Source organism: Taudactylus pleione, unplaced genomic scaffold (assembly GCF_031769625.1).
Source record: "Taudactylus pleione unplaced genomic scaffold, aTauple2 ptg000690l, whole genome shotgun sequence".
Lineage (NCBI taxonomy): Eukaryota > Metazoa > Chordata > Amphibia > Anura > Myobatrachidae > Taudactylus > Taudactylus pleione.
This window is the reverse complement of record NW_028285092.1, coordinates 707,048-724,603: the sequence shown is the minus strand read 5'-3', so window position 1 is coordinate 724,603 and position 17,556 is coordinate 707,048. Positions and strand designations below refer to the sequence as shown.

Sequence of the window (17,556 nt, the reverse complement as noted above, 5' to 3'; positions counted from 1 at the left end):
GTTGCTTCGGCCAGACGTGTTTCTGAGTTAGAGGCTCTTTCTTGTAGACCCCCTTTCTTGGTTTTTCATGGGAACAGGGCAGTGCTCCGCACTCGGCCCGAGTTTCTTCCCAAAGTTGTTTCCCAGTTTCATGTTAACGAGGAAATAGTTGTTCCGGCCTTTAACTCACCGGGTCTTTCCGTGGGTGAGGCCTCTTTGGATGTTGTGCGGGCCTTAAGGACTTATGTTGACCGCACTTCTTCGTTTAGGAAGTCGGACGCTTTGTTTGTCCTCTATGGCTTCCGTAAAAAGGGTTGGCCTGCTTCAAAGCAAACTTTGGCAGCCTGGATCCGTATGACTATTTCTGAAGCTTATCTTCATGAAGGCCTGCCGGTTCCTCCTTCTGTGAAGGCTCATTCCACTAGGTCTGTGGGTCCTTCGTGGGCAGCTCGACGTGGTGCCTCTGCAGTCCAGATCTGCAAGGCTGCTACGTGGTCCTCTGTCCATACCTTCGTGAGGTATTACAGGTTTGACACCTTCGCCTCTCAGGATGCTTCCTTCGGGCGGCGGATTCTCCTTTCAGCACAGGAGCGTCCCCACCCTTAAAGGATACTGCTTTGGGACATCCCCAAGGTATCCTGTGGATACCCTATGGACCCTGAAGTAGAAAATATGAGATATGGTAAGAACTTACCCTTGTTATCTCTATTTCTACGAAGTCCATAGGGTTCCACAGGACTCCCGCCCTGTCGCACCTGTGCTGCAGATGGGCTTTGCTCTGGTCACCGGTTTTCCATCTCCCTCTGGTGAGAATGTGATTCTTGTATGTGTCCAGATCTTTGTTCTCTCTCTTCCTTCTCCTCCTCCGGCCTATGGCTTGGTAACTAACTGAGGTGCCTTGGCTCGGGGGCGGGGTATAGGAGGGGGACCCAGTGCATCCTGGGAGGCTGAAAGCTTAACTCTTTGGTGCCCTGCGACTGACGTCACACCTATACCCCAAGGTATCCTGTGGAACCCTATGGACTTCGTAGAAATAGAGATAACAAGGGTAAGTTCTTACCATATCTCATATTATGCAATCTAAACATATTGAATTATGAAGATGGTCATAATGGACATGTTATCTCCTTAAATTAGATTAGCTGATGTCCAATGTATTCACTAATACTAATAGATAATGTTAAGAAAATATTTTTTTTCTAATGTTATTACACATGTACAGTATATATATATATATGAGAATTTTTACATTTCACAAACCAGGATGTAACAGGGCTTAACAGCGCCCTGTGCCGCCGCCGCTCCATTTGTGCATGACGTTATGACATCGCACATAGGGGCGGGGCCGCCAGCAACTGAAACGGAAGTCTTGAAGACACTCCAGGCAGCTGTACACACTACATGGTGCCTGTGTGTAAGGTCAAAGGATGACACTGCTGCAATACTGGCTTCAGGGTGCCGCTCCAGGCACGTTGCTAGCCAGAAGCAAGGGTGTGGGGCAGCGACGGTGCCGCCCACAGTTCTATGGGTGGTGGGACCGGTCCCACACCCCTAGTTACCAGCTATGACTAGAATATTTGTATTTCCCCATAGCCTTGTGGTCAGGTGCTTGCCCCGATGCGGGCTTCCCCAACAGGCCAATATGGCAGCTACAGCACCATTTTTTAAAGGGCAAATGGCGCTATGTGCCATTTTCAAACAAACTTCCGGTACCAGGCGCTGTGTACAGCTGTGCTGCAGTACCTTGGTGTGTAAAGCCTGGTTCTGAATAAAATATATTTTAAAAGTCTGCTTAAAATGTTTAAATATATTTGTGTATCAAATAAGTAAAAAAATACACTTCCTTTTCCCTGGTCTTCTTGGGGGTTCTGGATCCCTCTGTGGGCTGCTGGTTCCCCCAGTCCACCTCCCAGGGAACTGGAATGTCTTCCCCTGAAGCCTCATGACTCAGAGTTACATCAGTCGATGCAGGGAGAGCTGGCCAGCACATTCAGTTAATTAACTGGCACTCCAAAGAGCTCCCACTCAGTGGCCATGAGACTGCTGCCTGGGGATCTTGTGTCCCAGCCTCTGGAGCCCAAATTTAGTCAGAGAAAGTGATAGGGTCCCCCATCTGAATCCTGAAAGAGTCTAGGAGGAAACCCACTTTCCACTCCAGACTTGCTGTCAGCTGGGGTGTGGTAACCTGTGTAGGTGATATTAAGCCCAATGACCACTCCCTATTATCCATTAGGGACAATGTTAAATGTGTGTATGCACAAAGACCCTGTGCTGGCTTACCCTCTGATGTATAGTGCGTTAGTACTGGATAACAAGGTGATCTGTAAGCCCTTTGAGAGTGTATCCTCTGTCCATCTAGAAAGAATTGTACTTCTGAAGAATTGTCCCAAACACCTTCAGCAAGACAATTGAGCAATAAACATCTTACCTTAGAATGCTGCTGTATCATGTGACTATCAGAGTTATGCCAAACACTACTCCGTTCTCTGGCTGTTCTGGATTGAGCCCGGTGTCTCCAAGCTCAATCCCTCTGTGAACTACCTGTGCAGACTAGTCCATTGTGTGGTACTGGTGGGAATTAGCCAACACCAACCAGGAGGTCTTGCAGCAATGTGTGTCCACACATTCCCATAAGTAGGCAGTTCCAGGTGCCAGTGTAGGAGCATGGTGGTAGCATCAAGTTACCTGCCCTTTATGCAGTGGGAGGATTCAGTAAAATGTGTTTACTATTGGTGAGAAGGAATCCCTAGGAGTGATGAAGTAAGCTCACTCAGGTTTCCCGAGGTTGAGTAACCACCTCTATCTACGCACAAACACAAATCTGTGATTGCCTGGTGGAGCAGGGTCATCTAGTCACAAGCCTGGAGATCGCTTCAGGCAGCACATTTTTTGTCAGTGCTCTGTGGTTAATCCTACAGTCCTTTCCAGCACTCCAGGGTTTGGGAGGTCCAGTCAGAAGCTGCATTTATAGGGATTATGGACATTGATTGGTTATCCTGCTTACACAACCCCTTTGCAGCCAATATCAAGTGACAAACTAAAATATTCTGCCACTAAGGTGTTCATTCGGCTTTAAACAAACGTCGTTAGGAGAGTGTTCATAAAAGACTTGGGGCCTGATTCAGAGTTACGCACAAGATTCATTCTGTGGATGGCTTTTGCAATTTTTGTCAACTGCTCATGTGTCTGTGCCTGCATTCATGACTTTGAGCAACTATGGGCAATTCAGAATAGCATGCAAATCATCCGCAACGCCACTTGCTTTGTTGGTGTGTCGGTGGAATTGCGGCCTATTCAAAAGTGAGTGTATACAGAGATCTGACTGATCTCAGACCAAGGAAAGGGCTGATGCAACATCATGTACACAGATAGTGATGACAGCTGTTTTGACAAGCAGCTGGATAGGGGTGGTGCTGCTTCATAGAGCTGGCCAATTCTGAACATAGGTGAATATTTATTTCACAATACTCAATGCAGACAGGAATGCCGAGAGGGAGGGAGCAGAAGGTACCGATTACCCAGGCTCGGGCCTGATTCTGGTAGAAGTGGGGAGAGCAATCGCACTGATTGCGCCACTCCTGGAGCTGCCCCTGGCTGAGGGGCACAACAGTGCCACCACTGTGGACCGCGCAACGTCACTTCGCGACAATGCAGATACTGGGGGGGTTTACATTTTTTCTAAGGAGGCGTGGCCATGGCTTCTTACATTAGGCCACGCCTCTTGCCAGTACCCAAGCCTGGCAAGACTCTCTACAACCCTAAATACAGCCATAAATGCTTCTGAATTGCATGCAACTCTGAATCAGGCCCATGATCTGCTGGCTTTGTATTCACTGACAGTCATTGTATTAACTGATACAAATGGATACTGCTAACAATAATCACATATTTCTGATGTTGATATACATATGTACAGGAGAATTGATGTAGTAATTAATTTCTCTTGTCTTTCTTTAGAGAAAGAGGTCAAAGGAAACCCTCTTATCCTGCCTGTCTACCTCAGACATCAGCAGCTCACTAACTGAGAATCATCTCAGTGTATTTACCTCCATGGCCTGCAGTGGAAAGAGCAGACTGAAGATGAAGTCTAAAAGTTTGAAGGAAGAGGTAACAGTGTAGATGTAGGGAAAGCAACAGAAAATATTAAGTGTATGGAAACTGCTTTGCACTAAAGGGGGAGAATGATTATGTTGTACAGTATATGAAGGAAAAGTATGATTAGTTAATGAAGTTAAAATACTAGTTAGAAAAAATCTTTTGAAAGTTTCAATCCGTACTTGCTGTCAGTTTTACCTCCATTCCGAGAGATCCTGGAGCAGAAGTCCAGTAGAAGCTGCTAACTTTTGTTCCCCTTCCCTGCTACAGCAATCACTGTAGCTCTGTATAGCACCCAGTGAGTCACATGGGATTTGGGGACCCAATGTTATGGATTGCCCCAAATGCCACCCAGATTGGTTAGTACACGGTTTACTATGCAATGGGGTTCTGTCAACCCTGTGCTTGTTGCACAAGGACCTTAGAGAGATAGCATTGTTGCCAATTATATGTGGTCTAACTGACTACCATTGCAGGAAAGAGCACCTGTGCTATTCAGCGCTGAGGATTTAGTAATTAGTACAGAAGTTCCTCCACTTTTTTTCAACTACTTACAGTATACTAAAGTGATTATCTCAGCACGGAATAACCCACATTCTGGTACTTGAGAAGATTTCATGCTGTAAACCCAAAATCATGGTACACAACCCATTTGAGTGGTCTAACCTATATTTTTCCATGGCCTGTTCCGTTAAAATTAAAAAGCCAAATGGCATTCTGGCTAAAAGAGATCATACAAGTGTCATACAGACAAGTCATGAGGTTGACAGCTATGATTAAGGATGGTTCTTTGTTAAACATAGGCACTATGGAAGCTGTAGAATTGCCTCATCCTGAGACCTCATTCATTACCCTAACATCCACACTCACCAGAGTGCCACCATTTTCTGTGCTTTTAGTTTGCCTTTTATATAGAAGGGAACTATGTTTTTTTATTTCATACGGTTTGTTTACTAAATTCAATAAATTCAAACATACATCTAGCCTCCTTAAACAGCCCTTCATTAAACAGCCTGACTCTGTAGTGCTCAGCGTCTTTTAGTACAACTTTTTCCCTTAGAATTTGTCTTATTCGCAAAGTGATGCGAATAGGACGCGCAAGCAGTGTATGCTGATTATTCTGATATGCGCCATGCCTATATTCTGTATGCAACTGTGGGTGTATCCGCATGCAAATGGTACGTTTCAGTGTCACAGCATGCAGAAATGTCCGTTTCCGCATGATTTAAGTAGCTAACTTACAGTATTTAAGAAGAGCCTAATGTAGATATCTCTGATACCTTCTGCCTTAGGCAAACTAACACTGCAGACCACAGTCCCCATTATGGTCTGAGCCTGGTCCAGTTCAACAAACCCCAAAATACTTTTCTGTTCATAGTTTGTCTCTGATGACTAATGACCAGAACCTGGCACTGCAGCCCAAAGGCCACAAATTAGCAGGTTTTAGCATTTGCCATTATGAATAAACATTTTGGACCTGGACCAGTTCATCCTGAAATCTGAAAAAAACACCAAACCCATCAACAATCTGAAGCAATTTGACAAGTGAGTCATGCGCATTAGCCAGAAAATGAAGCAAGTCTTCAGCTCATAAAGCAATAATGCTAGTAGAGCAACCTGGGTACACACCTAAAGATTTTCTGTCCAACCATCCAACTAGTTGATTGGTTGAAATGAAAATCTGGTAACGTATGGGAGTAAATGATGATCAGCAATTTGCTCCTAAATGCCAAAAAACAGATGAAAATGGTCGTTCAGACAAGTTTGTTAAATGTTTGATCTAAACGATTTGTTCAAACAACAGTTTTTGTCCATTTTCCGGCATTTGGGAGCAAATTGCTCATTGTCATTTGCTTTCATACCTTACCAGATTTTCATTCCAACCAATCAACTAGTTCAGTGGTTCTCAAACTCGGTCCTCAGGACCCCACACAGGTCATGTTTTCCAGGTCACCCAGTAGGTGCACAGGTTTATTCATTACTCACTGACACATTTTAAAAGATCCACATGTGGTTATAATTATTTCACTTTTGATTCTGTGAAGAGACCTGGAAAACATGCACTGTGTGGGGTCCCGAGGACCGAGTTTGAGAACCTGTGAACTAGTTGGATGGTTGGACAGAAAATCTTTACGTGTGTATGCAGTACACACATTTTACAATGGGATCTAATAAGACAATGAAGGCGTTTGATGGTCAGTGCAAATAATGCAGGTGACAAGAGTCAACCCTGTCAGGTTCAACTGCCCAAATGAAAGGGGTTTATAAAATTTCCATTGACTTGCATCCTTGCTGTCAGAGCAAAATATAACAAAATAACAATTGGATAAAACTGGTACCCATTCCCAATTACTTTATAACCTTGCATACATATGTCCTATACAGCTTCTTCATCAGTTTACATACTGTACATATCAGAATTTAGTAGTCCAGATCAGACCTGCCTGGTCTGATTGGACAAACTGGCCCCGGCGGCATGATTTCACCAGACATCCTGAATAACCTGAGGGATACTCAAATGTCCGATGTTCACGCAGTTTATCCAATGCTGCATCTTCGAAAGCAGCGGATCACAGAAGACTGTGGTGGGTGCATTTTTGCACAAGACTCCTTCAGCCTTTGCCTATTTTAGCACAGGCGTGGCGACTTTGCTATTGTGCCCGTCTCTGAATCAGGCCCTATGGGGTGTATGTACTAAGCCTTCAAGAAATGAAGTGGTTGGAGATAAAGGGGTCTATTTACTAAGCCTTTGATGGAGATAAAGTGAACGGAGATAAAGTACCAGCCAATCAGCTCATAACTGCCATGTCACAGGCTTTTTGGAAAAATGACAGTTAAGAGGTGGTTGGTTGGTACTTTATCTCCATCCAAGGCTTAGTAAATAGACCCCAAAGTACCAACCAATCAGCTTCTAACTGTCACTCTACAGACTGTGTTTGAAAATTGACAATTAGGAGCTGATTGGTAGGTACTTTATCTCCATTGATTAGGTGTCTATGTACTAAGCAAGCCTTGGAGAGAGAGAAAGAGGATGGAGATATAGTACCAACTATTCAGCTTGTAACTATAATTTTTCAAACACAGCCTGTACAGTTAGGAGCTGATTGGTTGGTACTTTATCTCCATCCACTTTATTCTCTGCAAGGCTTAGTACATAGACCCCTAAGTATGTTTATCCAACAACAAGTTTAGAAAGCTTAAATTAAAAGACTGATAGCCCATTACTCTGATTGAGATTTCTGCTTTGTATAGAAGTTTCTCCCTCTTAAGCAGACCTTTATAGATGTGGTATTTGTATAGACTGTCTGGCATAATTATACACCAGAACTTCTTACTGTTGTGTCCTGGATCCTGTTACGTTCGCTACCACATGCACACACACATACACACTGGGGTTATTTTTTTGTCACACAGATGGCAACTGTCAGCAAATGAATGGGCCACTGAGATTGCTAGCCATATTTATGTGTAAACTTTTCAGTTATTTCAGGTGCATTATTAAGTTGAGTAATAGACATACTTAGTGCTATTTTTCTAGAAAAATAGGTTCAGGAACTTTTTTGTGTGGGGGGCGGAGCTGTGGATATTGTGGGTGGAGCTACAGCGGGGTGGGGGCATTAATTGTTGCATAAACCAATTTAAAAACAAATTGTCAAAGTCTGGGCTTTGGGGGTGGGTGTGTTATATAACATGTCAATCATAATATATAAAACTACAAATACAGAAATATGGGAGCGCAACCTGCTGTAACTTCAAACACTCACTTAAAGAAAATCAGAATTCATACTAAATATATGGGGAAAGCCATATCGACTCTACATATATAAGAAGATCCGGATCCAAGTAAAAACATTTAAAAAGCCACATCCACATTAAATACATTGAACAAGCCAGATCTATTTCTCTTAACATTCTCACAAAATTGTTTTATAAAATGTTTTTCATTGGATGTCCCTTTTTTTATTCTGTCTTTTAAAAATGTAGCATTTATTTAAACATTTAATTTTTCTAAGTATTTCGGCAGACTAAAAAGATGAAAAAAATCTGGGGTTCCCACCAATTTAAACCAAACCCCCAGCATCAAAACTATATTAACCTGAAATCTGGTCCTTCCACTCCTTGTTCCTGACTGGGCGGACACCCCGGCCATGATTAAATATAAACTGGCTAATGGTGGTGTGATGCACACCCAGACCACCCTTCGCAGCTTGCGCTAGGATCAGTACTAAAGTTTAGCCGCCGTCTGCATCTTAAGAAACCTGGCTGACTGGTCAGGGTCCTGACAGGAGACTCCTATCAAGATGGCCACCGCCGCCGCGTCCGCCCAAGTCAGCAGCACTGCAGTCATGGAAAAGCTGCGCTGCAGGCGAGGGCTAAACTTTATCATTGATCCCACCGCAAGCTGTGCTGTCCTAAGTAACAAGCATCACATTACACCAAATACATTTAGGCCGTTCTGGAGTCTTTTGGACGAAATATAGCCCTTGACATACTGATTTGTTGTTATGCATATTGGTAAATACATGATCTGTTTCTAAGCCATTAAAATATATTAAACACCTGTCATGTAACTATGGTTCTTATTATTTTAGAATCACAGTAAATGTGGAGCTGTGAGCAAATTGATGGAAAGCATGGCCGCAGAGGAAGACTTTGAGCCTAGTCAGGATAGCAGTTTTTCAGAAGATGAGAATTTTCCCCTTGAACGCCCAGTTACTCCTGGTGGGTAGCATCTGACAATAATTGGAAAACTGATTCTGTGTAGCTGTAAACAATAAAATATGGAATATATTGACTTTCTTAGCACTATATAATTCCTTTTTATCCCTTTGTTTTCAACTCTACAGCTCCACGATCTTGTATCATTGACAAAGATGAACTGAAAGATGGGTTGCGAGTATTGATACCTATGGATGATAAACTACTTTATGCAGGCCATGTACAGACTGTCCACTCTCCAGATATGTGAGTCCCTGTTCATACTATGGAACGTGTGTATTTGGTTACTTACAGTCAGTTATTGTTTTCTCATTTTCCTTCCAGATATCGTGTAATTGTAGAAGGTGAAAGAGGAAACCGTCCGCACATATACTGCCAGGAGCAGCTTTTACAAGAAGCTGTGAGTTCACAATGACACCATCAAACATACAACAGTACAACCTTGTTTAATACATATCAGTAGTTCAGTGTTTTGCTTTATATTTACCCTGCCCATTTAAACTTGTCCATTTTGAAAATACTGCTCTATTTAGCTTAAATTATTTCTCAATTTATTTGTGTGTTTGTAGCTTTTTATTACATTGATTGATGTGCCCCTTAATAAGCTCTTTTCTGCCAAAGTGCAAATTAAAGATGCAAAAAACAACCCGATAACACTAACTCCACCTCTGAGCACACAGGAAAATCATATGCTAATGCAGGGTGAATCCCCCTGTAAAACAAGGAGTACCTCAATATGTGTGCCTTCTCCACCGACAAGACTCACACACCAAGACAGTACAATTTTATTTAAACATACATGCACACTCGCATACACACTCACTAACACACGTACAGTACACACCTAGTATCCCTGTAACCATTCGCATCCATTTGTCTATGTAGCATACACGGATACCTGAAAAAAATATTTATACTCACCTCTCCCTATACGTAGTTCACGTCCTCTTCGGTCCATGTAGGCATCCAAGGGGTTAAAAATAACAAACAGCAAAGTCCCAATTCAGTACGGACAGGAGGGAGGGTATGTTTAAACATACCCTTCCTCCGCACCCATGTGTGCCTAGTCATTGCAGGAGCTGCCAGCCAAACAGCGGGCGCTTCCGTAGCCAATGATGTAACTGCAAGGTACACCTCATTTAACCTTCTGGTTACATCATTGGCTACAGTGTAGCAATTCCCACCATAGACTTCAATGGAGATTTCACACCATTGAAGTCTAAGAGGGAGACAGGCTGACCACGCACAGCCAATCAGCGGGCAGCTCCTATATAGGCGCCCGCTCATTGGTAGGCAGCTCCTGCAATGACTTGGCACACGTGGGTCCCGGACATTCGCACGCAGGAAGAGTATGTGTAAATATACCCCTCCTGTCCATACTGGATCGGGACTTTGCATTTTGTTATTTTTAACCCCCTGGATGCCTACTGTACATTGACCGAAGAGGACGTGAACTACGCATAGGAAGAGGTGAGTATAGATTTTTTTTTTCTGGTATCTGTGGATGCTACATGGACAAGTGGACATGAATGGGTACAGGGATACTAGGTGAGTATGTGTGATAGTGAGTGTGAGTGTGCATGTACGTTTAAATAAAATTGTACTGCCACGGTGTGTGAGTCTTGTAGTTTTTTTAATATTTATTTTGCAGCAGAACTACAGGTACGAGCGGGCCCGTAATGCCCTGCATGCTGGTACTTGTGGTTCTCCAAGTACCAGCATGCGGGGAAGGCTTGCTGGGACCTGCAGTTCTCCCCGAAAAGACAATATTTTTACTTCTATATATTACACTACACTATACATAATCAACCTGACACTCACCTGCCATGGGTGCCGGGGCTATCAGCCCAGACGTGGAGTGCCCTGGAGAGGGTAACCCCTTTGTTGAGATTCCCCACCACCCCAGGGATCCCCGGCCTGGGCTGACTAGGTCAGGGGACCCGGTGAAAGGGTTCCCCTGGCTGTGGTATTATACCCCCGCTAGAAAGAGCCTGGTGCTGGTTATGGAAAATACAGGGTTCCCATACTCGTTTAGTCCCCTGTATATCCACAACCAGGACCAGCTCAGAAAAGCCTTATACTGGTACTTAAAATACAAGGGACCTGTACGCATTTTGTCCCCTGTATTTTTAGAACCAGGACAGGCTTTATATAACCCAGTGCTGGTACTTAAAATACAGGGGACCCCTATACATTTTGTCCCCTGTATTTTAAAACCACCACAGGCTCTACAGAGCTTGGGACTGGTTATGCTTTTTTTTTTTTTTTTGGGGGGGGGGGGGGGGGGGTGTTCACGTCATTTATTTTTTAAATGTTCTGTTTTATATGTACACACAGAAGCATGCACATATCTGATAGATATGTGCATGTTTATGTGTTACTCTGACCTGTTCAGGATAAACTTAAACTTGCTATCCTAAAGCTGGTCTAATGTTTTGGCGAGTTCTCAGGCAGTAATATGTGCGAGTGAAGCACTCGCACTCTATTACATTGCCCAAGTTCTATCTTGAAAATGGGAAAACTTCTGGATTCGAGATGCTTTTTGCGAGTTATAGTAAAGCCCGAAAAATGCGAGTTTTACTATAGTCGCACCCTATTACATTTGCGAGTGACAAAAAAATGTGAGTTTATTGCTAAACAAGCATTTTTTACAAATTTACACCCTATTACATTTGGCCCCTGGTGTCCAGAGCTACTTTGCTGGCATTTGCCTCTTTCTTCCCATTAGAGAAGTGATTTCAAACGAAACCACCCCCTCCTGCTCCTAGAAACTATTAGTATTGGGATATAGCACCGTTCCTGTCGTGCACTGAGAGCTGGCCGGCAATCAGAGTTTAGTGTAGGTTGAGAATTTTTACTTTTACTCAAACCATCCACAACAATTTTTATTTTTTTTTTGGAGGGGGGTACACTTGGGGTAAATATGTAGCTCATGGCTATGATTATTTGAAAGCAGGGTTAGTGGGGTATGTGTTTGCTTAGAATTTTAGAATAAGGGCAGCAAAATAATTCTAGACTTTGACAAAGTCATTTTAGACAAAGGAGTACAATTTAGAATCCATGTGAGTAAAGTTTTAAGATGTAATGGGAATCAAACAGGGCAGCAGACAAATGTAAGAGGAATAAACATTTTTAGAACTGATCAAGCATCAAGAAAAGATGTGAAAGTAGTGAGAGCTGGTTACAGGAAAAGGCAGAGGACAAATTACAACTTGTGGGAATGAGGAACAGTGAAAGCAATACAATGCAACGTACTGGATAATGGAGGGAATTTAGAATGCTATGGAATTGGCAGATACGTATTACTAGTGGAAAGATAAAGCAAGCAGTTGTGGCCAAGAACATGGAAGTGAAAGAGTACACAACAAACAGCAGGGTAATGAGGAAGAGACTCAGGGGTCTATTTACTAATCAGTGTTAGGAGACAGAGTGAAAAGTGATAAGGTGCCAGCCAGTCAGCTCCTAACTGCCATCTCACAGGATGGGTTTGAAAAATGGCAGTTGGGAGCTGATTGGCTGGCACCTTATCACTTTTCACTCTGTCTGCTAACACTGCTTAGTAAATAGACCCATCAGTAAGGACTGAGAAAATTACAATGGAAACATGTCACTTAGGGGGGAATTAAATTAGTCATTGGGTTTATCCCGCGGCTAATTGCAGCACTGCTTGGGGAAAAGCTATTCAATTAAATAGCCTTTTCTCCTCGAGTTAAATCAGGGGTTAACGCACAGAAACCCACTGATTCAGCGTAAACTGTGGAACCAATGGGTTTCAGCACACGTTAAACGTCCTATGGTGCCTATTTCTCATGGGCTTTACCACCTCTGGGAAATAACACACAGAATTAAACCCGCTAATTGAATTAGTGGCTGAGGGTAAATAACTCCCTCCTTAGTCCTTATGAGTTTTCTGCCTTACTAACCTGTATTTTTCTGTACATTTTGCTTTGCAGCAGTTATGCACCATAGTAGTACCTTAGTTAGTTTTATGCACCATAGTGGAGCCCTAGTTAGCTTTATGCACCATAGTGCAGCCCTAGTTAGTTTTATGCACCATAGTAGGACCCTAGTTAGTTTTATGCTTCATAGTAGTACCTTAGTTAGTTTTATGCACCATAGTGGAGCCCTAGTTAGTTTTATGCACCATAGTAGGGTCCTAGTTAGTTTTATGCTTCATAGTAGTACCTTAGTTAGTTTTATGCACCATAGTGGAGCCCTAGTTAGTTTTATGCACCATAGTAGGGCCCTAGTTAGTTTTATGCACTATAGTAGGGCCCTAGTTAGTTTTATGCACCATAGTGGAACCCTAATTAGTTCTATGCAACTTAGTAGGGCCCTAGTTAGTTTTATGCACCATAGTAGGGCATTAATTAGTTTTATACACCATAGTGGAGCCCTAGTTAGTTTTATGCACCATAGTGGAGCCCTAGTTCATTTTATGCACCATAGTAGAGCCCTAGTTAGTTTTATACACCATAGTAGTACCTTAGTTAGTTTTATGCAGCAAAGTAGAGCCCTGGTTAGTTCTATGCACCATAGTGGAGCCCTAGTTAGTTTTATGCACCATAGTAGGGCCCTAGTTAGTTGTATGCACCATAGTTGGAGCCCTAGTTAGTTTTATGCACCATAGTTGGAGCCCTAGTTAGTTTTATGCACCATAGTAGGGCCATAATTAGTTTTATGCACCATAGTAGGGCCCTAGTTAGTTTTATGCACCATAGTAGTACCTTAGTTAGTTTTATGCACCATAGTAGTACCTTAGTTAGTTTTATGCACCATAGTAGAGCCCTAGTTAGTTTTATGCACCATATTAGGGCCCTAGTTAGTTTTATAAACCATAGTAGGGCCCTAGTTAGTTTTATGCACCATAGTAGGGCCCTAGTTAGTTTTATGCACCATAGTAGGGCCCTAGTTAGTTTTATGCACCATAGTAGGGCCCTAGTTAGTTTTATGCACCATAGTAGGGCCCTAGTTAGTTTTATGCACCATAGTAGAGCCCTAGTTAGTTTTATGCCCACTAGTAGTACCCAAGGTCTTTGTATACCCCATAGTAGTACCATCATTAATTTTATGTGCAATACAGATGTGTCATACAACTATCTATTTTACACCTGGCGAGATTTCCGTGCTGTGTACCCTATTCTTCAATTTTGCAATTTTTTTTCCTCAACTTGCCTTCATTGTGCTACTTTTTCCTCAATTTTATGTCTTAGTGCCTGATTCAGATATGTATGCTAATGCAATTGCAGCTGCGATCCTATACGCAGCTGGAGTGAGAAAATATGCTAATGCCAGAAGCTGCCTGGAAATTATTGAGATGCCCACTCGTGACTTCACAGATCTAAGCAAGTGCGTACAAACATGCAGCAGTGGTCGCCAATCCTTCGGTAATCGACCATCTTAGTAACCCTATGGTTGCGCAGAATGGCCGCTGAAACTGAGACATCGGCGCCAAGTTTTCTGCGTACGGAATCGCCCCAAAAATCGCCTGTGTTTGTCCGCCACTCCCCGTAACCACCCAAAATCGTTCCCTGATTGTCAGTCACTTTCCAATGAAAACCTCACTGCAAGCGGCATCGCTAAAGTACCTTGGCGTGTGCGACCATGACCCATGCGCAGTTGGCCGATAATCACTCATAACTATCAGTATTGCGTACAAATCTGAATCAGGGCCTTAGTCTGGTTATAGTGTACTAGGTACATATAATTAGTGTTTTGACGTGGCTAAGTACCAAAGTCTGTTGTGCAATTTGAGGATATGTGTACTGTATGTGGACACATCTGTAGTAGTGCCCTAGTTAGTTTTATGCTCCATAGTAGTGCCCTAGTTCATTGTATACAAGATAGTAATACTCATTTATTTAGCGACCTAGTTCACATTCTGCCATATTGTAGTGTCCCCAGTTTACATGATGCCACATTGTACTGCCCCCCAGTCACGGTGTAGGGTGGTCTGTAAGTAAAAGCACACTTTAATAAGTTCATTATGCTTTGAATAGTGTTCTTAAACACGGTCACAATTAGGAAAAAATTATATTAAGCACAATCAGCAGATTATCATGATGCTCACACACATCACTGGGATTGTGGTACACCAGCTATCTGCACATTACTGCCATGTACTGTATATTTGAAGCAGATTGTTTGTGAGCCTTGTGCAATGCTTTTCTCTAGGGGCATCTTATGAATTGAATGGTGCTGGGTGCATATCCCTCCCACACACCTCATATGTGACAAGGGAAGAAAGGTGGGGGAACTGATGTGACAGGAGTGGGGATGGCACATGTGGTATAATATTCTATCTGCAAAGAACTAGTCCCCTTTATTAAAGAGGGGACAAGGGTGTGTTAGCACCACCCACTTTTATTGTCATGAGATCTAATCTTAGTGTAGTTTCCATAGAAACAAATCAAGCACCCAAGTTCATACACAACCCTTCTCCACCCCTTGAGGAGGGGGTGGGGCTCTCAGGCACTGGGGCCCATCAAGGATTTCCCCTGTACTCCTGTGGGCCAGATTCACCCTGTACACATTGCTATCCTTGTAGATTGCAGCTGGAAATTAGCATATGGCCAAAAAATGCCTATTTTCAGTCTCCTTATTTTAACTGGAATTTAAACCTATTTTGCATTGCACTCTAATTCGTCTGCTCAATGGCAATTTTTTGGGGTACATCTTTCTAGTACTGTGTAGTACCCCCTTTCTCCAGAACAGCCTGAATTTGTAATAAAACAAGTCAACAAGGTGCTGGAAACAATACTCAGAAAGTTTTGCATTTGTTGGGGCACAATATTGCAACAGTTGGCTTTCTGCAGCACAGCACTGAAGCCTTGGTTTCGAATTCCACCAAGGCCCTCTCTGTCTGGAGTTTTCCCCATGTTTGCATGGGTTTGTTCTGGGTGCTCTGGTTTTGTCCCACAGTCCAAAAACTTACTAATAGGTTAACTGGCTTCTGACAAAAAGTTAGCCCTAGTGTATGTGTGTACATGTGGTAGGGAATCTATGTACAGCCATGGCTAAAAGTTTTGAGAATGACACAAGTAATGGTTTTCACAAAGTTTGCTGCTTCAGTGTTTTTAGACCTTTTTGTCAGATGTTACTATGGTATACTGAAGTAAAATTACAAGCATTTCATAAGTGTCAAAGGCTTTTATTGACAATTCCATTAAGTTTATGCAAAGAATCAATATTTGCAGTGTTGACCCTTCTTTTTCAAGACCTCTGCAATTAACCCTGGCATGCTGTCAATCAACTTCTGGGCCACATACTGACTGATGGCCACCCATTCTTGCCTAATTAATGCTTGGAGTTTGTCAGAATTTGTGGGTTTTTGTTTGTCCACCCACCTGTTGAGGATTGACCACAAGTTCTCAATGGGATTAAGGTCTGGGGAGTTTCCTGGCCATGGACTCAAAATTTCTATGTTTTGTTCCCCGAGCCACTTAGTTATCACTTTTGCTTTATGGCAAGGTGCTCCATCATGCTGGAAAAGGCATTGTTAGTCACCAAACTGTTCTTGGATGGTTGGGAGAAGTTGCTCTTGGAGGATGTTTTGGTACCATTCTTTATTCATGGCTGTGTTTTTAAGCAAAATTGTGAGTGATCCCACTCCCTTGGCTGAGAAGCTATCCACACATGAATGGTCTCAGGATGCTTTACTGTTGGCATAGACCACTATATAGATTGTAAGTTCTCTTAGGGCAGAGAATGATGTGAATGACTAAATATTCTCTGTAAATCTCTGTGAAATATGTGTGCATTGTTAAACTGTTAATAAAATAAATAAATGTTGACATAGTGGCATCCAAAATTTTCTGCAGATTTAACGACTGCACACTCATAATGCAAATATCCTATTCCATTACATCCTAGGGGTTTTATAATGGATTGAGATCTGGTGACAGTGGAGGCCACTGGAGCACACTGAACTCATTTTCACAGAAAAATATTAAATGTCAAAATTTACATTTAGCTCGGTTTTCTAAAGTTTTTATTCAACAGTTGATTTGTATGCTTGAAGTAGACCAAAAAATATATAATTATAATATATAGTGTAATATATTTAAATCAATTATAGATTATACCCAATGTGTTAAAATTAATCAAGAGAATGTGTAAGAAGTTCCTCAATTTCCAGCACAGTGATATACCTCACAGACACTAATCTATGTTTTATATGCACTCACTAAACATTTATTAAATCAGAGCGCCTCAAATAATCTTTTTTTCCTCCTCCCATGAGTCAATATCAAGAGGTTTCTGTCCTGATGATACCCTGTAAAAAATTACAAACATATCTTGCATAATACCACTAGATAAAGTTGAAGGTTTTAATGGAGATACACTTACACAGAAAACATAAAATATAGGCACAGTACAATATCCACCATAAACGGTTAATACAGGAATACTGATGACTAACTCCTTACCAGATTATAGAAGATATAAGGCTTATCAACATTACAAGTCCTAGGCTTCTAGAATATTGGATAAATGCTTCTCTTCAATATGTTATCCACCACAGACAGTCACTGCTCCCGATCTCACCACTCCAACTAGTTTCTATAATCTCTTAGCATTCTTAAGGTACCTCAATGTAATTTGTCTTAGCTGACTGCCAGGGAAGCCACTATTCTCCTTGCATGCTATAAACTGTCTATATATTACAATACTCCATACAAACATATACAGTTGTCCAAGTTGACACACAAATTGTGAAAGTACCCTACTGTTTGTGATATTCTAATGTTGTTTTCAATGTTA

General features: G+C 42.2%; 1 protein-coding gene across 8 annotated transcripts in view; it reads left to right on the top strand.

The window, feature by feature from the left end:
• TNRC18 (trinucleotide repeat containing 18) overlaps positions 1-17,556 on the top strand; it is a 416,103-nt gene that overhangs the window by 311,640 nt on the left and 86,907 nt on the right. For all 8 annotated transcript variants that reach the window (XM_088456240.1, XM_088456241.1, XM_088456243.1 and 5 more), the window contains 4 exons: positions 3,937-4,086; positions 8,667-8,796; positions 8,922-9,039; positions 9,118-9,193. In XM_088456240.1, the coding sequence (XP_088312366.1) occupies positions 3,937-4,086; positions 8,667-8,796; positions 8,922-9,039; positions 9,118-9,193 (474 nt within the window). The remainder of the gene's footprint in view (positions 1-3,936; positions 4,087-8,666; positions 8,797-8,921; positions 9,040-9,117; positions 9,194-17,556) is intronic.